General features: G+C 41.8%; 1 protein-coding gene and 3 non-coding genes across 6 annotated transcripts; all 4 read right to left on the reverse strand.

Moving 5' to 3' along the window:
* Positions 1–6,624: 6,624 nt before the first annotated feature.
* On the reverse strand, positions 6,625–19,827 carry LOC115102139 (nascent polypeptide-associated complex subunit alpha-like). 3 transcript variants are annotated; one of them, XM_029621750.2, is made up of 9 exons: positions 19,721–19,827; positions 18,698–18,775; positions 10,956–12,842; positions 8,670–8,749; positions 8,222–8,299; positions 7,907–8,053; positions 7,563–7,691; positions 7,022–7,144; positions 6,625–6,742 (listed from the first exon to the last, which is right to left on the reverse strand). In XM_029621750.2, the coding sequence occupies exons 2-9, from the start codon at positions 18,765–18,767 to the stop codon at positions 6,728–6,730; spliced, it is 2,529 nt and encodes an 842-aa protein (XP_029477610.2). In that variant the 5' UTR covers positions 18,768–18,775; positions 19,721–19,827; the 3' UTR covers positions 6,625–6,727. The 3 variants fall into 3 exon arrangements, with proteins under 3 accessions (XP_029477610.2, XP_029477614.1, XP_029477615.1); XM_029621754.2 differs by lacking the exon at positions 10,956–12,842 and adding an exon at positions 14,103–14,987 and having other exon boundaries at positions 19,721–19,826; XM_029621755.2 differs by lacking the exon at positions 10,956–12,842 and having other exon boundaries at positions 19,721–19,824.
* Positions 6,812–6,885, reverse strand: LOC115103406 (small nucleolar RNA SNORD59). The gene has a single exon (XR_003859587.1). It is a non-coding gene; the product is annotated as a small nucleolar RNA SNORD59 (small nucleolar RNA).
* Positions 7,435–7,508, reverse strand: LOC115103407 (small nucleolar RNA SNORD59). Its single transcript, XR_003859588.1, has one exon. It is a non-coding gene; the product is annotated as a small nucleolar RNA SNORD59 (small nucleolar RNA).
* On the reverse strand, positions 8,445–8,518 carry LOC115103408 (small nucleolar RNA SNORD59). Its single transcript, XR_003859589.1, has one exon. It is a non-coding gene; the product is annotated as a small nucleolar RNA SNORD59 (small nucleolar RNA).

Consider the following 19,827-nt stretch of genomic DNA (forward strand, 5'->3'; position numbering starts at 1 on the left):
GAAAGTACCTCATCCCCACTGTGAAGTATGGTGATGGATCTTTGATATTGTGGGGCTGTTCTTCTTGGCCCTGGACAACTTGTTAGGATACATAGTATCCTCTTTTTTTTCTACTGTGTTATTGACTTGTTAATTGTTTACTCCATGTGTAACTCTGTGTTGTCTGTTCACACTGCTATGCTTTATCTTGGCCAGGTCGCAGTTGCAAATGAGAAATTGTTCTCAACTAGCCTACCTGGTTAAATAAAGGTGAAATTAAAAAATTAAAATATCATGGACTCAATTAAGTACCAGCTGATATTAAATCAAAACCTGACTGCTTCTAGAAGGAATCTTAAAACTTAAATCTTCCAGCAGGACAATGAACCAAAGCACACCTCAAACTCAACACAAAAATGGTTTACTGATCACAGAATCAAGGTTTTGCCATGGCCGTCCCAGTCTCCTGACCTAAATAGAGAACTTGTTGGATGAGCTGAAGAGGACAGTCCACAAGCGTGGACCTCAGAATCTGAAGGATCTGGAGAGATTCTGTATGGAGGAATGGTCTCAGATCCCTTGCCATGTGTTCTCCAACCTCATTATGCATTATAGGAGAAGACTCATAGCTGTTATCTTGGCAAAGGGAGGTTGTACAAAGTATTGAATGAAGGGGTGCCAATAATTGCGGCACACGTATATTTGAGAAAAATATTTGTTTTATGATAAGATTTTTTTTTCTCCTTTAAAATATTTGACTTTAATTAAAGGTTAGAGTTTTGTGAATATATATAATATATATAATACCAAGAGGATAAATATACATTTTTTTCACCGGCCGTTTTATTCATTATTTACCAAGGGTGCCAATATTAGTGGAAGGCACTGTATACCACACTCCTTCCGTGGCCTCCAACTGCTCTTAAACGCTAGTAAAATCAAATTCATGCTTTTCAACCGTTCGCTGCCCGCCCGCCCAGCATCACTACTCTGGGCGGTTCTGACCTAGAATATGTGGACAACTACAAATACCTAGGTGTCTGGTTAGACTGTAAACTCTCCTTCCCGACTAATATCAAACATCACCAATGTAAAATCAAATCTAGAATCGGCTTTCTATTTCGCAACAAAGCCTCCTTCACTCGCGCCGCCAAACATACCCTAGTAAAACTGACTCTCCTACCGATCCTCGACTTTGGCAATGTCATCTACAAAATAGCTTCCAATACTCTACTCAGCAAACTGTATGCAGTCTAACACAGTGCCATCCGTTTTATTACCAAAGCCCCTTATACCACCCACCACCACTCGCTACATATTCGTCGCCAGACCTCCTGGCTCCAGGTCATCTATAAGTCTATGCTAGGTAAAGCTCCGCCTTACCTCAGCTCACTGGTCACGATAACAACACCCACCCGTAGCACGCGCTCCAGCAGGTATGTCTCACTGGTCATCCCCAAAGCCAGCACCTCCTTTGGCCACCTTTTCTTCCAGTTCTCTGCTGCCAGTGACTGAAACGAATTGCAAAAATCGCTGAGGCTGGAGACTTATATTTCCCTCACTAACTTTAAACATGACTCTGTTTCACCACTCACCCCACCTTGTCTGCGTCACACCAAACTACAAGCATCACAAACTCCAGGAATCAATCTTTCCCTTTAGTTGGTCAGCTTTCACATTTACTGCTGCCCCAGTAATCACTCCATTCAATGTTGGCCTTTTCTTTAGAGCAAAACAAGTCACATCTCTTGCCCCCATTAATTTAACATGGAGCACCTGCTCCCTCTGACCAGCAGAAACACAAACAATTATCACAAGACCACTTCTGGTTACCCTCACCAATTCCACAGCATCCAAATATGTTACAACCACTCTGAAACCACAAATGGATCAGCCAAAAATGGATCACTTTTTCAAAAAAACTTCCCTCCTACTGTCATAGACTCATCTTTATCTGGACCCTCAGTGCAACCCTCGGCTTCTGAGAACTTCACACCTACCACCTCCAATACTTCACCCTCATTCACTTAAATTTCTCCTTGTCTTCAACTCACACTGCTTACACATTCTACCATTCTTTTTTAAACAAACCATCTCCCTTAATCGACTCAAGCTCACCCACTTCATCCCTCTCTCTCTTAAAACTCCTCTGCCTCTCTTTTGCCCGTCATTCCTCCTCTGTATGGTATTGCGACTGATAGCGTGTTCAAAACAACGGGGAACTCAGAAAATCTCAGACTTTAGTGCGTCTGGGAACTTGGCACCACCAATGACGCCATGACTCGGCTAATACAAATTTAACGTTTCTAGAACATTCCAATAAATCTAATAACATAACATTGTATTTGTCACATGCTTAGTAGACAACAGGTGTAACAGTGAAATGATTATGCCTCGTTAAATACAAACGGGTACTCGGACCTCGGAAATCTCCGACTTCAGTGCAATCAAGACAACTGTGAACGCTGAAAAAACGAGTTCCAACTGGGAAAAGTGATTTTGAACAGTCATCCAAATCAGAATTCCAAGTCTGGAACTCAGGCCTCTTTCTAGAGCTCCGGCTTTCTGACCTGAAGATCACCGGCGTCATGATTTTTCGAGTTCCCAGTTGTCTTGAAAGCACCATTACTTGCGGTTCCTTTTCCAACAATGCAATAGTATCCAGCTGAGCAGCCTGTGACTAAAAGTAGCCCGTCACTAAAACCAACCCTATCGCCATCTACTGGCCGTGGTTAATCCCTACAACACACATGAATTAGGGAAAGAGGAAAGGGAGGTAGGGAAGGAAAGGTAGCAAGGGAAATAGGAAAGGAAGCTAGGAAAGGCAGAACAGAAATGGAGCTAGGAAGAGGTAAGGAAAGAAGGAAATCAAATCAAATTTTATGTCACATACACATGGTTAGCAGATGTTAATGCGAGTGTAGCGAAATGCTTGTGCTTCTAGTTCCGACAATGCAGTAATAACCAACAAGTAATCTAGCTAACAATTCCAAAACTACTACCCTATAAACACAAGTATACGGGGATAAACAATATGTACATAAAGATATATGAATGAGTGATGGTACAGAGCGGCATAGGCAAGATACAGTAGATGGTATTGAGTGCAGTATATACATATGAGATGAGTATGTAAACAAAGTGGCATAGTTAAAGTGGCTAGTGATACATGTATTACATACAGATGCACTAGATGATAGAGTACAGTATATACATATACATATGAGATGAATAATGTAGGGTATGTAAACATTATATTAGGTAGCATTGTTTAAAGTGGCTAGTGATATATATTACATCATTTCCCATTATTAAAGTGGCTGGAGTTGAGTCAGTGTGTTGGCAGCAGCCACTCAATGTTAGTGGTGGCTGTTTAACAGTCTAATGGCCTTGAGATAGAAGCTGTTTTTCAGTCTCTCGGTCCCAGCTTTGATGCACCTGTACTGACCTCGCCTTCTGGATGATAGCGGGGTGAACAGGCAGTGGCTCGGGTGGTTGTTATCCTTGATGATCTTTATGGCCTTCCTGTGACATCGGGTGGTGTAGGTGTCCTGGAGGGCAGGTAGTTTGCCCCGGTGATGCGTTGTGCAGACCTCACTACCCTCTGGAGAGCCTTACGGTTGTGGGCGGAGCAGCTGCCGTACCAGGCGGTGATACAGCCAGACAGGATGCTCTCGATTGTGCATCTGTAGAAGTTTGTGAGTGCTTTTGGGGACAAGCCGAATTTCTTCAGCCTCCTGAGGTTGAAGAGGCGCTGCTGCGCCTTCTTCACGACGCTGTCTGTGTGGGTGGACTAATTCAGTTTGTCTGTGATGTGTACGCCGAGGAATTTAAAACTTACTACCCTCTCCACTACTGTTCCATCAATGTGGATAGGGGGGTTTTCCTATCTAGGAAAGAAAGAGTAAAGGGAGCTAGGAAAAGGGTCCTCGGAAAGGAGATAGGGAAGGAAAGGAAGCTAGTCTATTAGGAAATGAAGCTAGGAAAAGAGGAAAGGAAAGTTAGTAAGAAAAGGAGGAAATTAATTTAGGAAATAAGAGGATTTCACATGCAAGTGGTAGGGATCAATGACGGCATATATGAAAGGACAAAGCCATCGATTACGTGACACCAATTATTTTCTGTGAAGACTCAAATAGCGAAATCAAGCCAAATTCAGTTAAAATGGTGTCTCATGGAGACATAACATACAGTTTGAGCTACTCCAGGAAAATATCTTGCAGGGTAGCTCAGTGCTGCTGCCCAATCCCATTGAGTACCTGAAGTTGAAGGCCGACTGGGGTAGAGTAGGCTGCCATTAGATATAATTATTTACACAAAGATTTTTCCATTCACTATAGATGGGTTAGCCGACAACACAAAGATTATGCACGTACGTTGATGGGGAAGAAGTCCATCTGTAGTTATGATTCTGGATGGTCAGATAGCAAACAATGACATGAAGCTGCCATGTGGGGAATCATAGGTCCATCTTGTTATTGATACCATGTCTTGTTTTGAGGAGCTCACCGGTGCTAAATTCCTGCACTTCAAATTTTCAACTTCTCCTGCACCTAAATATAAACAGTACCAGCACCTACAATTATTACCGGTGCCTATTTTGGTCCAAGTCAAGCACTGCTCGTCATGTCTATGCTAAAATTAGCTAGTTAGTTAACCAACAACTAACTTTGTACTTGAGAGAAATACTCATTGTGCAAATGTATTTACGTTTTCAATACGGGTGAAAGTAGATTAAAAAATACCGGTAGGTCAGGGACAACCAAGCGCACACATTTTATTAATAGCCTAGGTGTAATACAGTGGAGGCTGGTGGGAGGAGCTATAGGAGGACGGGCTCATTGTAACGGCTGGAATGGAATTCATGGAACGGAGTCAAATATATGGTTTCCATGTTTGATGTGTTCAATACCGTTCCATCTTTATTCCATTCCAGCTATTAAAATGAGCCTGTCCTCCTATAGCTTCTCACACCAGCTTCCTCTGGTGTGATCATAGAATTACATAGAAACCCTATTAATTTCATATGATCTCTGTATGCCTTAAAAGTGATATGACAAATATTTTCAACATGTATTAGCTTTTAATGTGGCATAAGCACAACCAGTACTGACGTTTTCATTTGATTGTCTAATAATAGAAGATTTAGTGTAGAGGTGCTGACTAAGGGTTAATAAACTAAGCTATATAAAAAAAAATAAAGACAAAGGGAGTCATCTATTCATGTGGGAAAGCCTACATAGAACAAATTAAAACACAATTAAAACAAAGCATAGCTGAACAGCGCAGCTCCATCAGGTGTAAGAACACCGACAATCCAGTAGCAGCTCACTTTGTTGAAGCTAACCATCCCATCTCCTCTCTCAAATACACAGGGATTGATCACATTTCTCTACCAAGGAGAGGAGGTAACGTTGAGATCCTACCTACAACTAGAGGGAGGCCAACTGGATATCTTATTTAAAAACATTGACCCCTTAGTGGTCTGAATTTTGACTTTCGCCCTTTTTATGAAGAATTATATTTTCCACAAAAAAAGGTCTATAAATTAATATATTCTTTCTACAGCTTATCAGCATACACCCAATAGGTTCACCCTGTTGATGCTTATTATGCATTATGGTTGAACCGAAAGATTGTAAACAAAATATGAAATTAAATGAACCTCTACAGGATCGGTGGGTCCCCCTCGGTATGGCTGCGCTAACGTAGGATAATGGGATTAGCATGAGGTTGTACGTAAGAACATTTCCCAGGACAGACATACCTGATATTGGCAGAAGAATTACTTTTTTAAATCTAACTGCACTGTCCAATATACAGTACCTATTACAGTGAAAGAAAACCGTGCTATTGTTTGGTGCAGTCGCTCTCCCCCAGTAGGGATTAACCACAGCCAGTAGATGTCGATAGTATTGTCTAGTGACAGGCTAATCACAGGCTGCTGCAGGGTTGCAGCTGGATGCATCTCAAGCATTCACCAGTTGCTCATGAACTGGTTAGGACACAGGAATTCAAGTTCTGGAGACTACTCCACTTTAGTAGAAACCCTAGATAGGAGCATGTTTGACGCAATTCCGTGGTTGACCTGGCCTGACCACCGATCTAAGATTATTCCATTTCTTGCCTTTATCATTAGGAGAATGCGGAAACAGACCATCAGTGGTTAACATACAGTTGGAGCACTCTGGGTTATGTCTGGTGTATTATCACAGGTATCAGTCAGGTATTTCTAGGATATCAAATAACTTTACTGTCAGTAATCTTTCAGAGACCAAGTGCCTTCCAGTTTCCTCAGTTACTCAGAGGTGCGGTTTACACTGGAAGTCTTTAGATTAGTCATAGTAACAAAACAGCTCAAGATTCCCAGCACCAGCTCATTAAAACGCAATACTTTGTCTTAAATTTGTGGTACATTGTTTACAAAAAAATATTTAACCACAGCAATGAAAAGTGCTACAATACCATTTCAGCAGAGGGACTTCTGAAAGTTCAGTAAAACAGAGCAGAGTTTACACCTCTGAGAACTAAACTGTATTCCATACCGCTGTTCAGACGAATCCCTTTGACTCAAGTGTTCTTCAATCCTAGTCCTGGAGATGTACGATTCATAATTTCACAAAACTAATACAGAGGGAAACCCAGTTCAATTTACCAAGCCACAACTTTATTTCCATCTCGGGTATAAATTGTACAAACAATAGTAGATTAAACCAGCAAAATTTCAGAACCCCCTTCGACCAGCAGCCTACATCGTCAATTCCTGTGAATATAAGAATACAATGTGTTGATACATGTACAAACTAAGCCTTGTCATAGTTAAGTGCCAATCTCTTCTCAGGACAGAAAGGTTGGCTTCAGTAGACTCAGAAGAACGAAAGTCACTGTATCAATCATCACTGAAGAGAAAGGATCTCCAGCTAGTAGATCCTACGATAACTGACAGGTCACAACTCAAATCTACAAATATTTGAATTGAAGGGACCCTGTGCTGGATAACACTGTCTGGTGACAAGGGAATTGTGTGGTAAAATATACTTACCATAATAGCATTGACAATATCATTGTTGTTGTTTTTAAGGGCGCGTACAGCCTTCGCTCGCGACACGTTGGCTTGTGACATCACGAGTTCAATGTCCTTCACCTCAACCCCTGTCTCGTCAACCTATGCATCGAGACAAAGCATTAGTATCAGACAGTTTAACTCACACTGCAATTCACTGATATCAAGGGGAATGGGGGTTTTGGATTGGACCCACAATAACCCCATTACACAAGGGAGACTACTACAAACTAGAAGGTAATTAATGGAGGCAAACAGAGTTATACCATCTAAAATGGACAAAAAGTATGGTACCTGGTTTCTGATAATGTATAAACTAAAACCTATCATAGTTTACAGCGGTCTGGCTTCTGATCATGTATAAAACTAAGCCCCACCATAGTTTCAATTGCTCTTCTCAGGACAGAAAGGTTGGCTTCAGTAGACTCAGAAGAACGAAAGTCACTGTATCAATCATCACTGAAGAGAAATGACCTGCTGATGATTCTATGTTAACCGTTTCACCCCTCAAGGCCCTCACCTCTTCCTCTTCGCTCTCCTCTTGTACAGTGGGAGTCTGTGTGTTTTCCTGGACGTTCGACACGGCTTCTCCCTGTACCTTGAACTTCTCTGCCGCGGCAAGCTGGGCTTGTTGTGAAAGATCCTCGATCTGAGACACAAAGGGAGAGAAACAGACCGCGACATCAGCGCTGTAACCTTTGGAAAGAACCCCAACACCTTGGTTGAATGGACATTACACTGCACATTTGACTGATACCATTAAGAATATGTAATTCTGGTTCTGAAAGAGCAGTTTAGACGAGATGGAATAACATGACATTTAAAAGGGATCAGAAAACAAAATTCAAACGGTATCCATCTTACCTTAGCCTCACCAAAGACAATGTACGTGTCTGACGCAGGGCTCTTGTAGACATCTGGTTTGGTGATAACGAAAAGGATATTTTTAGACTTGCGAATGGTAACCCTGGTGACCCCCGTCACCTGCCTGAGACCCAGCTTAGACATTGCCTGGAGAGAAGCAAAGAAACATGGGTCATGCTCTATTTTGAGTGGAAATGAAAACTAGCTCCAACAATGGACAGTTATAGATGGCATAGTAATTTAAATAATTCAATGTATACTTTTAAGACTGGAATGCCTTATGAAAACAAGTCTAGATAGTTTCAAATTAGTTACCTTTCGTGCCTTCTTTTCACTACGGCTCTGTTTGGCTTTGCTAACGGGTTCTTCATCTATTTCTGCAGCAGCTGCAAGCTGTGGATGAAAATATATAAATCCTCCTTTAATGACAGGCAAGATGTAGATTTTTAGAGAACGAGATCAAAAATTCAACCCATATGTAAGAATATGGTGTGCGCGGTAAAAATAAAGCATATTAAAATATCCCTTTGGCCTTTTCTCTTCTCAGAACAGGAAGGATGGCTTCAGTAGAATCAGAAGAACGAAAGTCACTGAATCAATCATCACTGAAGAGTCCAGGATTTATTCTAATCATGTCGGGAGTTTACTATATCACACCCATACACCGTAGAAGCAACGTGCTAAATTAATCTGTTCTGTGGCCTACCAGACCTCTGCCTGAATAGTCTTATCTGGGCACTTGGTCGCTCTCTGGTGGTCTTACCTGCGCTTGCTGTGTCTGTGCAGAGTCGTGTTCCTCCAGATCTGGTACAGACTCATCACTGTCTGATTCAGTGCCAGACCCTGTAAGCCACCCCCAGAGAAACAAGCATTATTCATATGGTCACTGGCACTGGCCTGAGCTGCAGAAAACCAGTTCTTCTACAGTAGCCTTTGTAAGAGAAGTGTAATTGCATAGGTATTTAACAGAGCAAAGTCTATGAGGCACAACAGAGACTAATACAAATCGAGATGTTGAATGAGCGCAACATTGGTTGGTGGTAGGTGAATCTAACCTATTCATTTGTGGCAGTGAAACAGAATAAAAATGGGTATATGTGGATGAGGTTAACAAAAACGTCAGTGTAGAAATTAACAGACCTGCTTAGAAATGTGAAAGTATCTGGAGTAGTAAAATCTTGCACATCCTTTGCATATGGATTTGAAAAGTTCTCTCCCAACTTGACAAATCTGTATCACAATGACATAGAACTGCCACCCCCCTTGCCATTCCCCCCAAAAGTACTTTTATAGGCTGACAGAAATAGAGCTCTTTCAGAAAGTATTCACACCCCTTGACTTGCCAACATTTTGTTAGACAGAATTTAAAAAGGGATTAAATTGATTTTATCGACAGCTTAATACACCATTTCAAAACGGAGGTCTGAAACATCTTTAAAAATAGTCAAGCCTTTTGTTATGGCAAGCCTAAATAAGTTCAGGAGTAAAAACGTGCTTAACAAGCCACATAATAAGTTGCATGGACTGTGTGCAATAGTGTTTAACACAAATTTCGAATGACTACCTCATCTCTGTATCCCATACATACAATTGTATGTTCCCTCAGTCGAGTAGCGAATTTCAAATACATTGTCAACCCCAAAAACCAGGGAGGTATTCCAATGCCTAGCAAAAGGGCAACTAAAAAAATATAATTTAAAAGCAGACACTAAATATCCCGTTGAGCAAGGTGAAGTCATTAATAATTATCAATACACCCAGTTACCACAAAGATACAGGCATTCATCCTAACACAGTTGCCAGAGAGGAAGGAAACCACCCAGGGATTTCACCATGAGGCCAATGTTGACTTTCAAACAGTTAAGAGTTTAATGGCTTACAGGATAAAACTGAGGATGGATTAATATTGTAGTTACTCCACAATACTAACCTAATTGACAGACTGAAAAGGAAGCCTGTACAGAATTTAAAAAATATTCCAAAACAAACATCATGTTTGCAACGAGGCACTAAAGTAATACCTCAAAAAACATTGAATGTTTTGTCCGGAATAGTGTTATGCTTGGGGTAAATACAATACAACGCATTAATGAGTACCACTCCATATTTTCAAGCCTAGTGGTGGCTGCATCATGTTATGGGTATGCTTGTAATCGTTAAGGACTGTGGAGTTTCAGGATTTAAAAAAAGAACGAGCTAAGCAGACAAAATCCTAGAGGAAATCCTGGTTCAGTCTGCATTCCACCAGACATTTGGAGATGTCAACTTTCAGCAGGAAAATAACCTAAAACTCAAGGCCAAATGTTCGAGTGGCAGAGTTAGTTCTTAAATCTACTTGATTTTCTAGCAATGCTCAAGAACCAATTTCACAGAGCTTGAAGACTTTTGAAAATAATAAATAGGAAAATGTAAAACAGGCGTGGAAAGCTCTTAGAGACTTAACCAGATACAGCTGTGGGTCTAAGGTGCCTACTCGTGAATACTTATGTAAATGAGATCTGCATTTAATTTAATAGATTTGCAAAAAAATAACATTTTCACTTTGACATTAGTGTGTAGATGGGTGCAAAAGTGTATTTTTAAAATCCATTTTGAAGTTAGGCTGTAAGAAAATGTGGAATAAGTCCAGGGGTATGAATACTTTGAAGGCACTGTAATAGGGCTCCTCATTTCACTATAATTGAGAGACCACCCATAGAAAAAAACTGTATATAAAAGCAGGGCATTTACATAATTTGAACCTTATCTTGTTGGGAGGAAAAACACTGGAATGTCTTGTTTGAAAGTACACAGTAAAAATGTACCCCAAATAATAAAAATGGCACTCAAATGGGAACCCCGATTTCTCCAATCAATAGCTCCAATAACTACACGTGATCTTTAAACAGGCCAGTTCAGAGGTTACATGAGGAAAAGCTAATACAGACTACTACAATCTCTACTTTCTTTAGCTTAAACCTTAAAAAGTGAAAAGAGACTTGAACGGGCCACAGAAATCAACACTGGTGGGCAAACAGAGGACACAGACAGACAAAATAAGGAGAAATACCCTTGTCATTCTTGATCACAGGCTCCGGTTTGGTAGGGGGTTTAGCAGGGGTGGGGGCAGGGTTTGAAACAGGTGCTGGTACAACGGCTACTTCAACAGGCTTAGGGGGAGCTGGGGAAGCTACAACATGCTCGATGGGAACAGGCTTAAGGGGAGCTGGTGCAGCTACCACGGCTGCATAGGAAGCAGGCTTAAGGGGAGCTGGTCCAGCTACAACGGGAGCGGCCTTGACGGAAGCTGGTGTAGCTACAACGGGCTCAACAAGAGCTGGCTTAGCGGGTGCTGGTACAACCGGAGAGGCCTCAATAGGAGTTGGAGCAGCTACAACGGGAACGGTCTTGACGGAAGCTGGTGCAGCTATAACTGGCTCAACGGGAGCTGGCGAAGCTACAACCGGAGAGGCCTTGACGGAAGGTGGTGCAGCTATAACTGGCTCAACGGGAGCTGGCGAAGCTACAACCGGAGACGCCTTGATGGAAGCTAATGCAGCTACAACTGGAGCAGGCTTAAGGGGAGCTGGTGTAGCCACAACGGGCTTAACTGGAACTGGCTTAGGGGGCGCTATTGTAGCCACAACAGGCTTAACAGGAGCCGGCGCAGGTACAATTGGAGCAGGCTTAGGGGGAGCTGGTGTAGCAACAATGGGCTTAACTGGAACTGGCTTAGGGGGAGCTGGTGCAGCTACAACTGGAGCAGGCTTAGGGGTAGCTGGTGTAGCAACAATGGGCTTAACTGGAACTGGTTTAGGGGGAGCAGGCTTACGGGTAGCTGGTGTAGCAACAATGGGCTTAACTGGAACTGGCTTAGGGGGAGCTGGTGCAGCTAAAACTGGAGCAGGCTTAGGGGTAGCTGGTGTAGCAACAATGGGCTTAACTGGAACTGGCTTAGGGGGAGCTGGTGCAGCTACAACTGGAGCAGGCTTAAGGGGAACTGATGTAGCAACAATGGGCTTAACTGGAACTGGCTTAACAGGAGCCGGAGCAGCTACAACTGGAGCAGACTTAAGGGGAGCTGGTGTAGCAACAATGGGCTTAACTGGAACTGACTTAGAGGGAGCTGTTGTAGCAACAACTGGAGGCGGCTTTAGGGGAGCTGGTGTAGCCACAACAGCCTTAAAAGGAGCTGACACCACTACAACGGGCTCAACAGGAGCTGGCTTATGGGGAGCTGGAGAAGCAACTGGGGCAGGCTTAGGAGTCCCTACTACTGTAGGGGGTGAGAAGACTGGCATATTTACTGGCTCCTCTGGTGGAATTAGAGGGGGAAGGTCATCGTCATCCTCCAGGGCAGGTGCTGCATTGACCACTTTCACCTCAGCTTTAAGCAGACGCTCTGGCTTGGCCATGGGCATTTCAGAGGCAGCTCTAGGGGGAGAGGCAATAGCGGCAGCAAATGACACAGGGGCTGGTGCAGCAGGCTTTGAGGTCACTTTGAAGGACACAGGGGACGCCACAGGTTTGGGAGAGGCAGGCTCTGGAGCAACAGTTACTGGCGTGGCCACTACTGGTGCAGGAGCAGCTTTAGGCTCCATAGGAAGAGGTTTGGCCTCTGTGGGGGCAGGAGCCTCTGCTGGGGCTGGCAGGTCAGCAGCAGGCTTAAAATACTCTTTTTTAGCCTTTCTTTGTTTGCCAACCTTCACAACCTTGGGTGCGGCACGACTGCCCTGGCTGGGAGTTCCAGAAGCCCCGGGTGAGTTAGCTAGGGGGGAATGGGGTGTGGAGGAGGTAGGAGAAGCAGAGGAGGCAGACATAGAAGAGCGTTTTCTTCTGCCAGGGACAGCCTTTGGGGCAGAGCCACCCTTGGCCTCTTTGCTTTTGGGCTTGGCAGGGCCAGAAGCAGTCAGAGGTTTCTGTGAAGTAGCCAGACTTGCAGGGGCAGAGGGTGCAGCTGAATGAAACAAATTTGTTTAAAAAAAAATGGTTTTACATTTGGAAGACAAGGATGTCAAAGCCTGAACCATGCGGGTTAAAAGATCGGAACACACAGGAGGCAATGTTACCTCAGAAATCCTGGGTTAGGAAAATAAACACCACACCAAACTTCTTTCCGAAATGGAAGGATTTGTTGCAGGGCAGCACACTCAATTTAAAGTATTCAGGCAAAACACACACGTCACATTTTCTACAACATTACTCTAATTTCATAACCAGAGATTCAAATTGAGGACCCACTCAGTGCAGAGGAAAGACAAAGTTTGGCAAACGCATTCGCAAAGTATGGCACGATTTATACCAAAATTAATTTGTGACCGGTCAAATTCAAAGGCACTTTAGAGGTTATAAACAATGCTATGCAGAACAAATAACACTAAGAACATTTGACCTAAACCCTAGGTAGAATGATGAATTGTGGTTTACAGAGTTTCAAAGTTAAGCTATACCAGTGCTCCCAAACATTTTCACTCATGCCCCCCTTCGTCATAGCGAACCCCATAGGTTTGGGAATCACTATAGTATAGGTACAAATAAAATCAGTATTTCATTGAAACATTTAACCAATTCGCTATGTTTAATACTACCATTTTTTTTTAAAGCAATCAACAACAGATGTGAGAATGATTAAAAGATACTGAGGATTAAAATGGTGTACCACAATGAACAAAAAGCCTGAAACTGGAACTACAACTCCCACAAATGGATACAAACACCTTAATTGGAAACAATTATTAGTGTTGAAAACACACTGCAGTTAAAGCACATGAACACAGTTGGCTTGGTGCATTCTTCCTGGACAAACACCAATAAGCACTGAGAGAGAAAATAGAGCAACAGAAAACAGAACAGTCAACATCTGACGACAAGAGGAAAAAGTTGCGGGAAGTCAACTCTTTACATGAAGTGCTTAAATGGACTGGCCTGTTTCAAGGTGAAACAATGAGTTTAAAACAGTGACGCAAAAGATAGCGAGCCCTCGAGATAACAAGCCTTAAAATAAAATCTTGACATTCTTAATTCTCTCAACATTAGCCCTTTTCATAAAGCATATTGAAATACAAAAAGATAAATTGGGGGAAACATACCATTTACAAGGTAATCTAGGCCCAGTGAGTGCAAAAGTTAGAAAGTATATAAGAAACAAAAGATCTGGAAGGGGGAGCTGCTGTAAGAAAGTAAAAGCAGCTTTTACTTTACACACAAAATGACCCACCTGACAGGTGCCGGGTGGAGATGGTCGGGCCTGCACGATTTGTCGTCACCTTTGGCTGGTCGGCCTCAGAGAAGGCCGCAAATGCTTCTTTCTCAACGAGAGTTGTGTTTAGTGTGGCAGTGTCTATGGTCAAATCAGTAGGCAGAGATTTCGGTTCTTTGGCCCCAAGGTTTGAGCTGGCCACTTCAGTGCATGGTACTGCATCTTCAGGAGCTGGCTTCAAACTCACAGTCTTCACATCTTCAACGATTGTCTCAACTGCAGGCTCAGGGGTGACTTCTGGAGTTCCACGTGCCATCCCATCTTTAGTGTCTACGATTGGCGCGTCAACAGCATCAGCGATGGGCTCTTCAGCAGCAGGCACAGGTTCTTTGACCACTTCAATGGGTTCTTCAGCTTCAGCCATAGGTTCCTCAGCCACAGCCTCTTGACTAGCTGCCACGGTAGCCTCTGTAACTTCAGCTGAATCTTGAATGATTATATTTTCAGTTGCTTGGGTGACCGGCTCTTCTGCAGCAGCTTCTAGGTCTTTAACAGTTGGTTCTTCATTTGAGGCATCAGGTTCGTCGGAAAGAGCCGTTGGTTCCTGAACATGCGTTTCTTCTGCGGCAGATGCAGCTGCCTCAACTGGTGAGACAGATTCTTGGATCACTGCTTCCTCTGTGACACCAGGCACTTCAGTTTGCGCAGTGGCATCAGGTGTTGCTTTTACACCATTAAGTTGTCCACTAGCTGCCTCTCCAGAAGCCATGTCTGACACTGAATGGGATTTGATTTCTGGAAGAAAAGTGGAGCCTTCTGGAGGCACAGGACTCTCCAAAGGGGCATTGGTCACGTCGGGCACAGACATCCCAAGGGGAGCAGAGGAACTCAACACCCCTGGAGCTGATAGGAAGGAAAGGAGGAGGAGCGGAAGGAGCAGCAGGGGATAGTCACAGCGATAGCGTGTTTTTTTAAAGCATATGATCAAAATGATTGAACACCTTGTTTAAGAAAATCTAGCTACACTAATAGTACTCCCCTATACGAGAGACTAAAACATGAGGAAGGTAGGGTCCAAAATGTTTTAATTATGTGACAAAATATTAAAGAGGAAACAATTATTAGCAACTCTTGACAAAAATTTATCATGGTTTATATGGGTGCCGAATTCCTCCAGAAGGGGCAGTATTCAGGGCTAGCCCTAAGAGGTTAAAGAGGAAACAATTGAATAAGAGTACATTTTTTAGCAATGGGTTTGTGCTCTACATCTACCAATTCAGTTGAACCAAGGTGTTTGTGAGGTTGTTCAAGGATGCAGACATGAGCTTTCCATTTGTTATAACTGAACCTAAAATGGGTGAATGTGTATACCAACAAAACCAAACTTGTGCCCATGTCCCAGTTATCATGCAGTGCCCAAATGCACAAGATTGTACTTGGAAACACCTTGAGACCGAAAGTGTGAGGAAACCCTCTGAAGACAGAGTAGCATTCAATACACCTACAAACCGCAATGACAACATTTCAGAGTGAAGTGTCTTGCGACAGAGACAATCATGCACACTGGAAAACTAGAAAATGTCCTATTCTGTTATATATAATGAGACAATTTAATAACCTTACCTGAAAAACCATCAAATAACTACAATTGAAAAGCTATTTTTTTCACCCATTTCACACAACAAACCAATTCCCCAGTAGGATTTTCAACACTTTTCTGAAACACCGACTTCCATGCGGAACAACAAAAAACAGTCTAACATTAATTCCTAAAGCCTTCACGTGTGATCTTCAGCTAAAAACAGTTATCACTCGTATATGGGCTCTCTCCATAAATCCTTCACTGTAGTTTCTCAGCAACTTGATTAAACAAGCACCTGTGGTACTGAACACCCATGTCTTCTCCAATCAATATCGGTAGTCTTCACTTGTTTAGCACATGCATCTTCTTTGGCTGCCATCATGACCAATGGACTTCAAAAGCAATGTGTGGTCTTAATCAGCGCCACCCCATATTCTCTTTGGGGAAACATGGACTTTCATCTGCTTATAACGCTTCTAGTACAGGGCTTGGTAGTGAGGAAATCCATAAAAGTTTCACCAATTATAATCACTAGCATATTGACATCGTCGCCATACTAATCAGAATTTAGTTTGTTACAGCACGAAAATGCTTTAAGAAAACCAACCACAATGCGAACTCCTTTCTAGTCAAAAACAAATGTTTCTCAAATTACTTGAAAAAGCCATAAGCTACTTCACAGAAGCAGCGTACCTTTGAAATCAACATTTAGTCAAATCAATGCCATAACAGGCATTAGTACATTACCATAGTAGAGGTTGGCCGATTAATTAAGGCCGATTTACGCGAGTGCAGCAAGGAGCCAAGGTAAGTTGCTAGCTAGCATTAAACTTATCTTAGCATAATCATACTAGTTAAACTAGTAATATCAACCATGTGTAGTTAACTAGCTTGTCCTGCTTTGCATATAATCAATGATTTATCAATGAATCACAGCCTACCTCAAACTTCGCCAAATGGTTGATGATTTAATAAAAGCGCATTAGCGAAAAAAGCACAATTGTTGCACCTAACCATAAACATCAATGCCTTACTTAAAATCAATACACAAGTATATTTTTTTGTAAACCTCCATATGTAATTAAGAAATTCATGTTAGCAGGCAATATTAACCAGGGAAATGGTCACTTCTCTCAGAGTCAGAGTATATGCAACAGTTTGAGCCACCTGGCTCGTTGCGAACTGTGAAGAATATTTCTTCCTCACAAAGACCATAATTCATGTCAGAATTTTACATAATTATGACATAACATTGAAGGCTGTGCAATATAACAGCAATATTTAGGGTTGCCACTCGTTCCATAAAACACGGAACAGTTCCATATTCACTGAAAGAATAAACATTGTTTTCAAATTTGAACAAACTGACCTAAAGCTCACATCTGTGTTTATTATATTATAATTAAGTATGATAGTACAGTCTGACTGATTGGTGGTAGGCAGCAGCAGGCCTGTAAGTATTCATTCAAACAGCACTTTCCTGCATTTGCCAGCAGCTCTCCGCAATGCTTGAAGCACAGCGCTGTTGATCACTTCAAGCCTATCAACTCCCGAGATTAGGCTGGAAATACTATAGTGCCTATGAGAACACCCAATAGTCAAAGGTATATGGAAATACAAATGGTAGAGAGAGAAATAGTCCTATAATTCCAATGACTACAACCTAAAAATGTATTAACTGGGAATATTGAAGACTCGTGTTATAAGGAACCACTAGCTTTCATACTTTCTCATGTTGAGCAAGGAACTTAAACGTGAGCTTTTTTACAATGGCACATACTGCACTTTTACATTCTTCTCCCACTGCGTTTTTGCATTATTTAAACCAAATTGTACATTTTCCATGATTTATTTGAGACTAAATCGATTTTATTTATGTATTAAGTTCAAATAAACATGTTAATTCAGTCTAGTTGTATTTGTCATTATTACATATATATATATATATATTTATAAAAATAAATTGGCCGATTAAATCAGTATTGTTTTTTTTGGCCCTCCAATAATTGGTATAGTGGTTGAAATAAAAATCATAATCGGTCGACCTCTATACCATAGCACTATCATTACCATCAATTCGAAGTAAAAGCTGGAATTTCAGATAAAATAAACAGAAAATAGCAGTAAGCAATGGACACTTAACATGGTCAATGAGAATGTAGTGTGAATAAAAAATAAATAAAGCTGCCATAAAAAAATATATTTTATGTGGACTGGAATTTCCCAGATCCAGAAGTAATTCCTACAACTGTACCATTATGAGTCAGTGCCACTCCTTTATACCAAAGGTTGCTATTAGTTTGACCACGTAATTAATTCCTGTTCCTTTAAAATGTTCCATGCACAAGGCGACTACATAAATACCCATGCATTGGGAAGTGTTTCACAACCCAGTTGTCAGTGCAGTAACATTCAACAGGCAGTTGTGAGTGAGTTTGAGTAAATAAGGGGTCCTGGATAACCCATTTGGACTGCAGTGAATTTCAGGACACAACAACCAAATTGTTAACACACAGTTATACCCAATTTAATGCAAAGTGAGGCAATGACCGGCCTTGTCAAACATAATTCTAGAGGGCTACTCACTTCCCAGTATAAAAACAAGGTTTCTAGTCTGGAAGTTGTGGATAGAGACCGAGTAGATAGAGACAGGGTATGGTTTATATGATCCATCAGCTGCTCAGCCCACCCATCCCCTTAAAATAAACCCGACACCACACCTCCCCATTTATGCTGAGAATGTGTGTAAAGCAGGACTCAACAGGCGACCCAGAGTTCCAAGTCAACGTCACCAACAGATGTTAGTGTCATTCAACAGCAGTGTCACCTGCTTGATTATTTCAGTGTCAACAGACGAGTGTTACCTTTCCCAAAAGGAATTAAACCAATATAGAGCTCTGAAATAAAAGCCACCACTCCACTCCCAATGGGGGAATATGACTTCTACTGCAGTGTTTGAGTTCCAGGACCCCATTAGCCCTGTAGTTTAGTATCTTAGCATGCATGTGTGATATAATAATGCAATACGAACCAGTCTCAACTTGCGGCTGTTGCATCTCCTGCTCAGTGACTGGGACCGTCTCTGTGGCTTCGCCAGGCATGCTTGTGTCTGAAAGGAGAAATAAAGTAATGATCACCAGGAATAACTTACATTTAAATCAAGTGAGGATTGAATAAAACATAGCCAACTTACTAATTATTTTTTACATGGCTCACTGACTAGGCGAATGCAGAGCGCTGATGGCTTCAGTGTACTGTAGTAGGAACTGGATTTAACGTGTCTGTGTTCAAATATCAATCATTCCCAGCTAGATCTCATTTATACTAAGTACAAGCTACTGTACTTGTGTAACATTTTAATCACTTTACTACTGATAACGTTATGCAACTTACTGACTGAGGGGTAACTGGCTAATGGATAGTAGCTAACGTTAGCCATTTTAAATTATAACTCAAGTGATGTGCGTGTTTCACGTGTTGCTACAGCCCTAGTTAGCACACAAACAAGCCACTTTAAAATGATTAGTTAACTAGTTAATGTTAAACTGCAAATCAGGATACAAAATGGCCACTGAACGGAAACGCTGTTTAATATAACATATCAGCAATAATAAACACTCGTATCAACTTTTAAACTCTACAAAGAAAACAAAAAAGTTAGCAAGCTCACTTTCTGGCGAACAAGCTTCACTTGAAGCTAACGTTAGCTAGCTGGCTGTGCACGGTCACAAAAAGCCGACAGACAATTTTACGTGTTCATACACGGACAACGTTTACTAAACACTTCACAAACATACCACAATTGGTAACATTTAAAATTCGTCCTGTGTTATCAACTAGTTAGCCTGTTCCAGATAGGGAATGTGAGCAGTCATGTTCCCCCATTTTGTACCAGAGATCGACTACATAACAGTGAAAATGGGTACATACAATGATATAGATTAATATCCACATAAAGTGTATGACAAATGTATCATGTACTGTCGGAACCCTGTTTAAAATATTTTCAAAAACAATAAACGGTTAGATTAAGATAGATTAGCGAGAGACTCACCGAGTCAGGATTCTATATCCAAGATGGTTGTGAGAGAGAAATTCTGACCTCTGTCTCGCGGTGTTATCACATTTTGCACTAGCTTCTTCTTCCGGGTTGTTCCGGTG

The sequence above is a fragment of the Oncorhynchus nerka genome, linkage group LG20 (assembly GCF_034236695.1).
Source record: "Oncorhynchus nerka isolate Pitt River linkage group LG20, Oner_Uvic_2.0, whole genome shotgun sequence".
Classification (NCBI taxonomy): Eukaryota; Metazoa; Chordata; class Actinopteri; order Salmoniformes; family Salmonidae; genus Oncorhynchus; species Oncorhynchus nerka.

Excerpts from the sequence above, each read along its gene's own strand:
- LOC115102139 (XM_029621750.2), bottom strand. The coding sequence starts at position 18,767 with ATGCCTGGCGAAGCCACAGAGACGGTCCCAGTCACTGAGCAGGAGATG. Across the intron at positions 8,054-8,221 it reads GTGAAAAGAAGGCACGAAAG|GCAATGTCTAAGCTGGGTCT; the intron begins GTAACTAATTTG and ends GCTTCTCTCCAG. Across the intron at positions 7,145-7,562 it reads AGGAGAGCGAAGAGGAAGAG|GTTGACGAGACAGGGGTTGA; the intron begins GTGAGGGCCTTG and ends CTCGATGCATAG.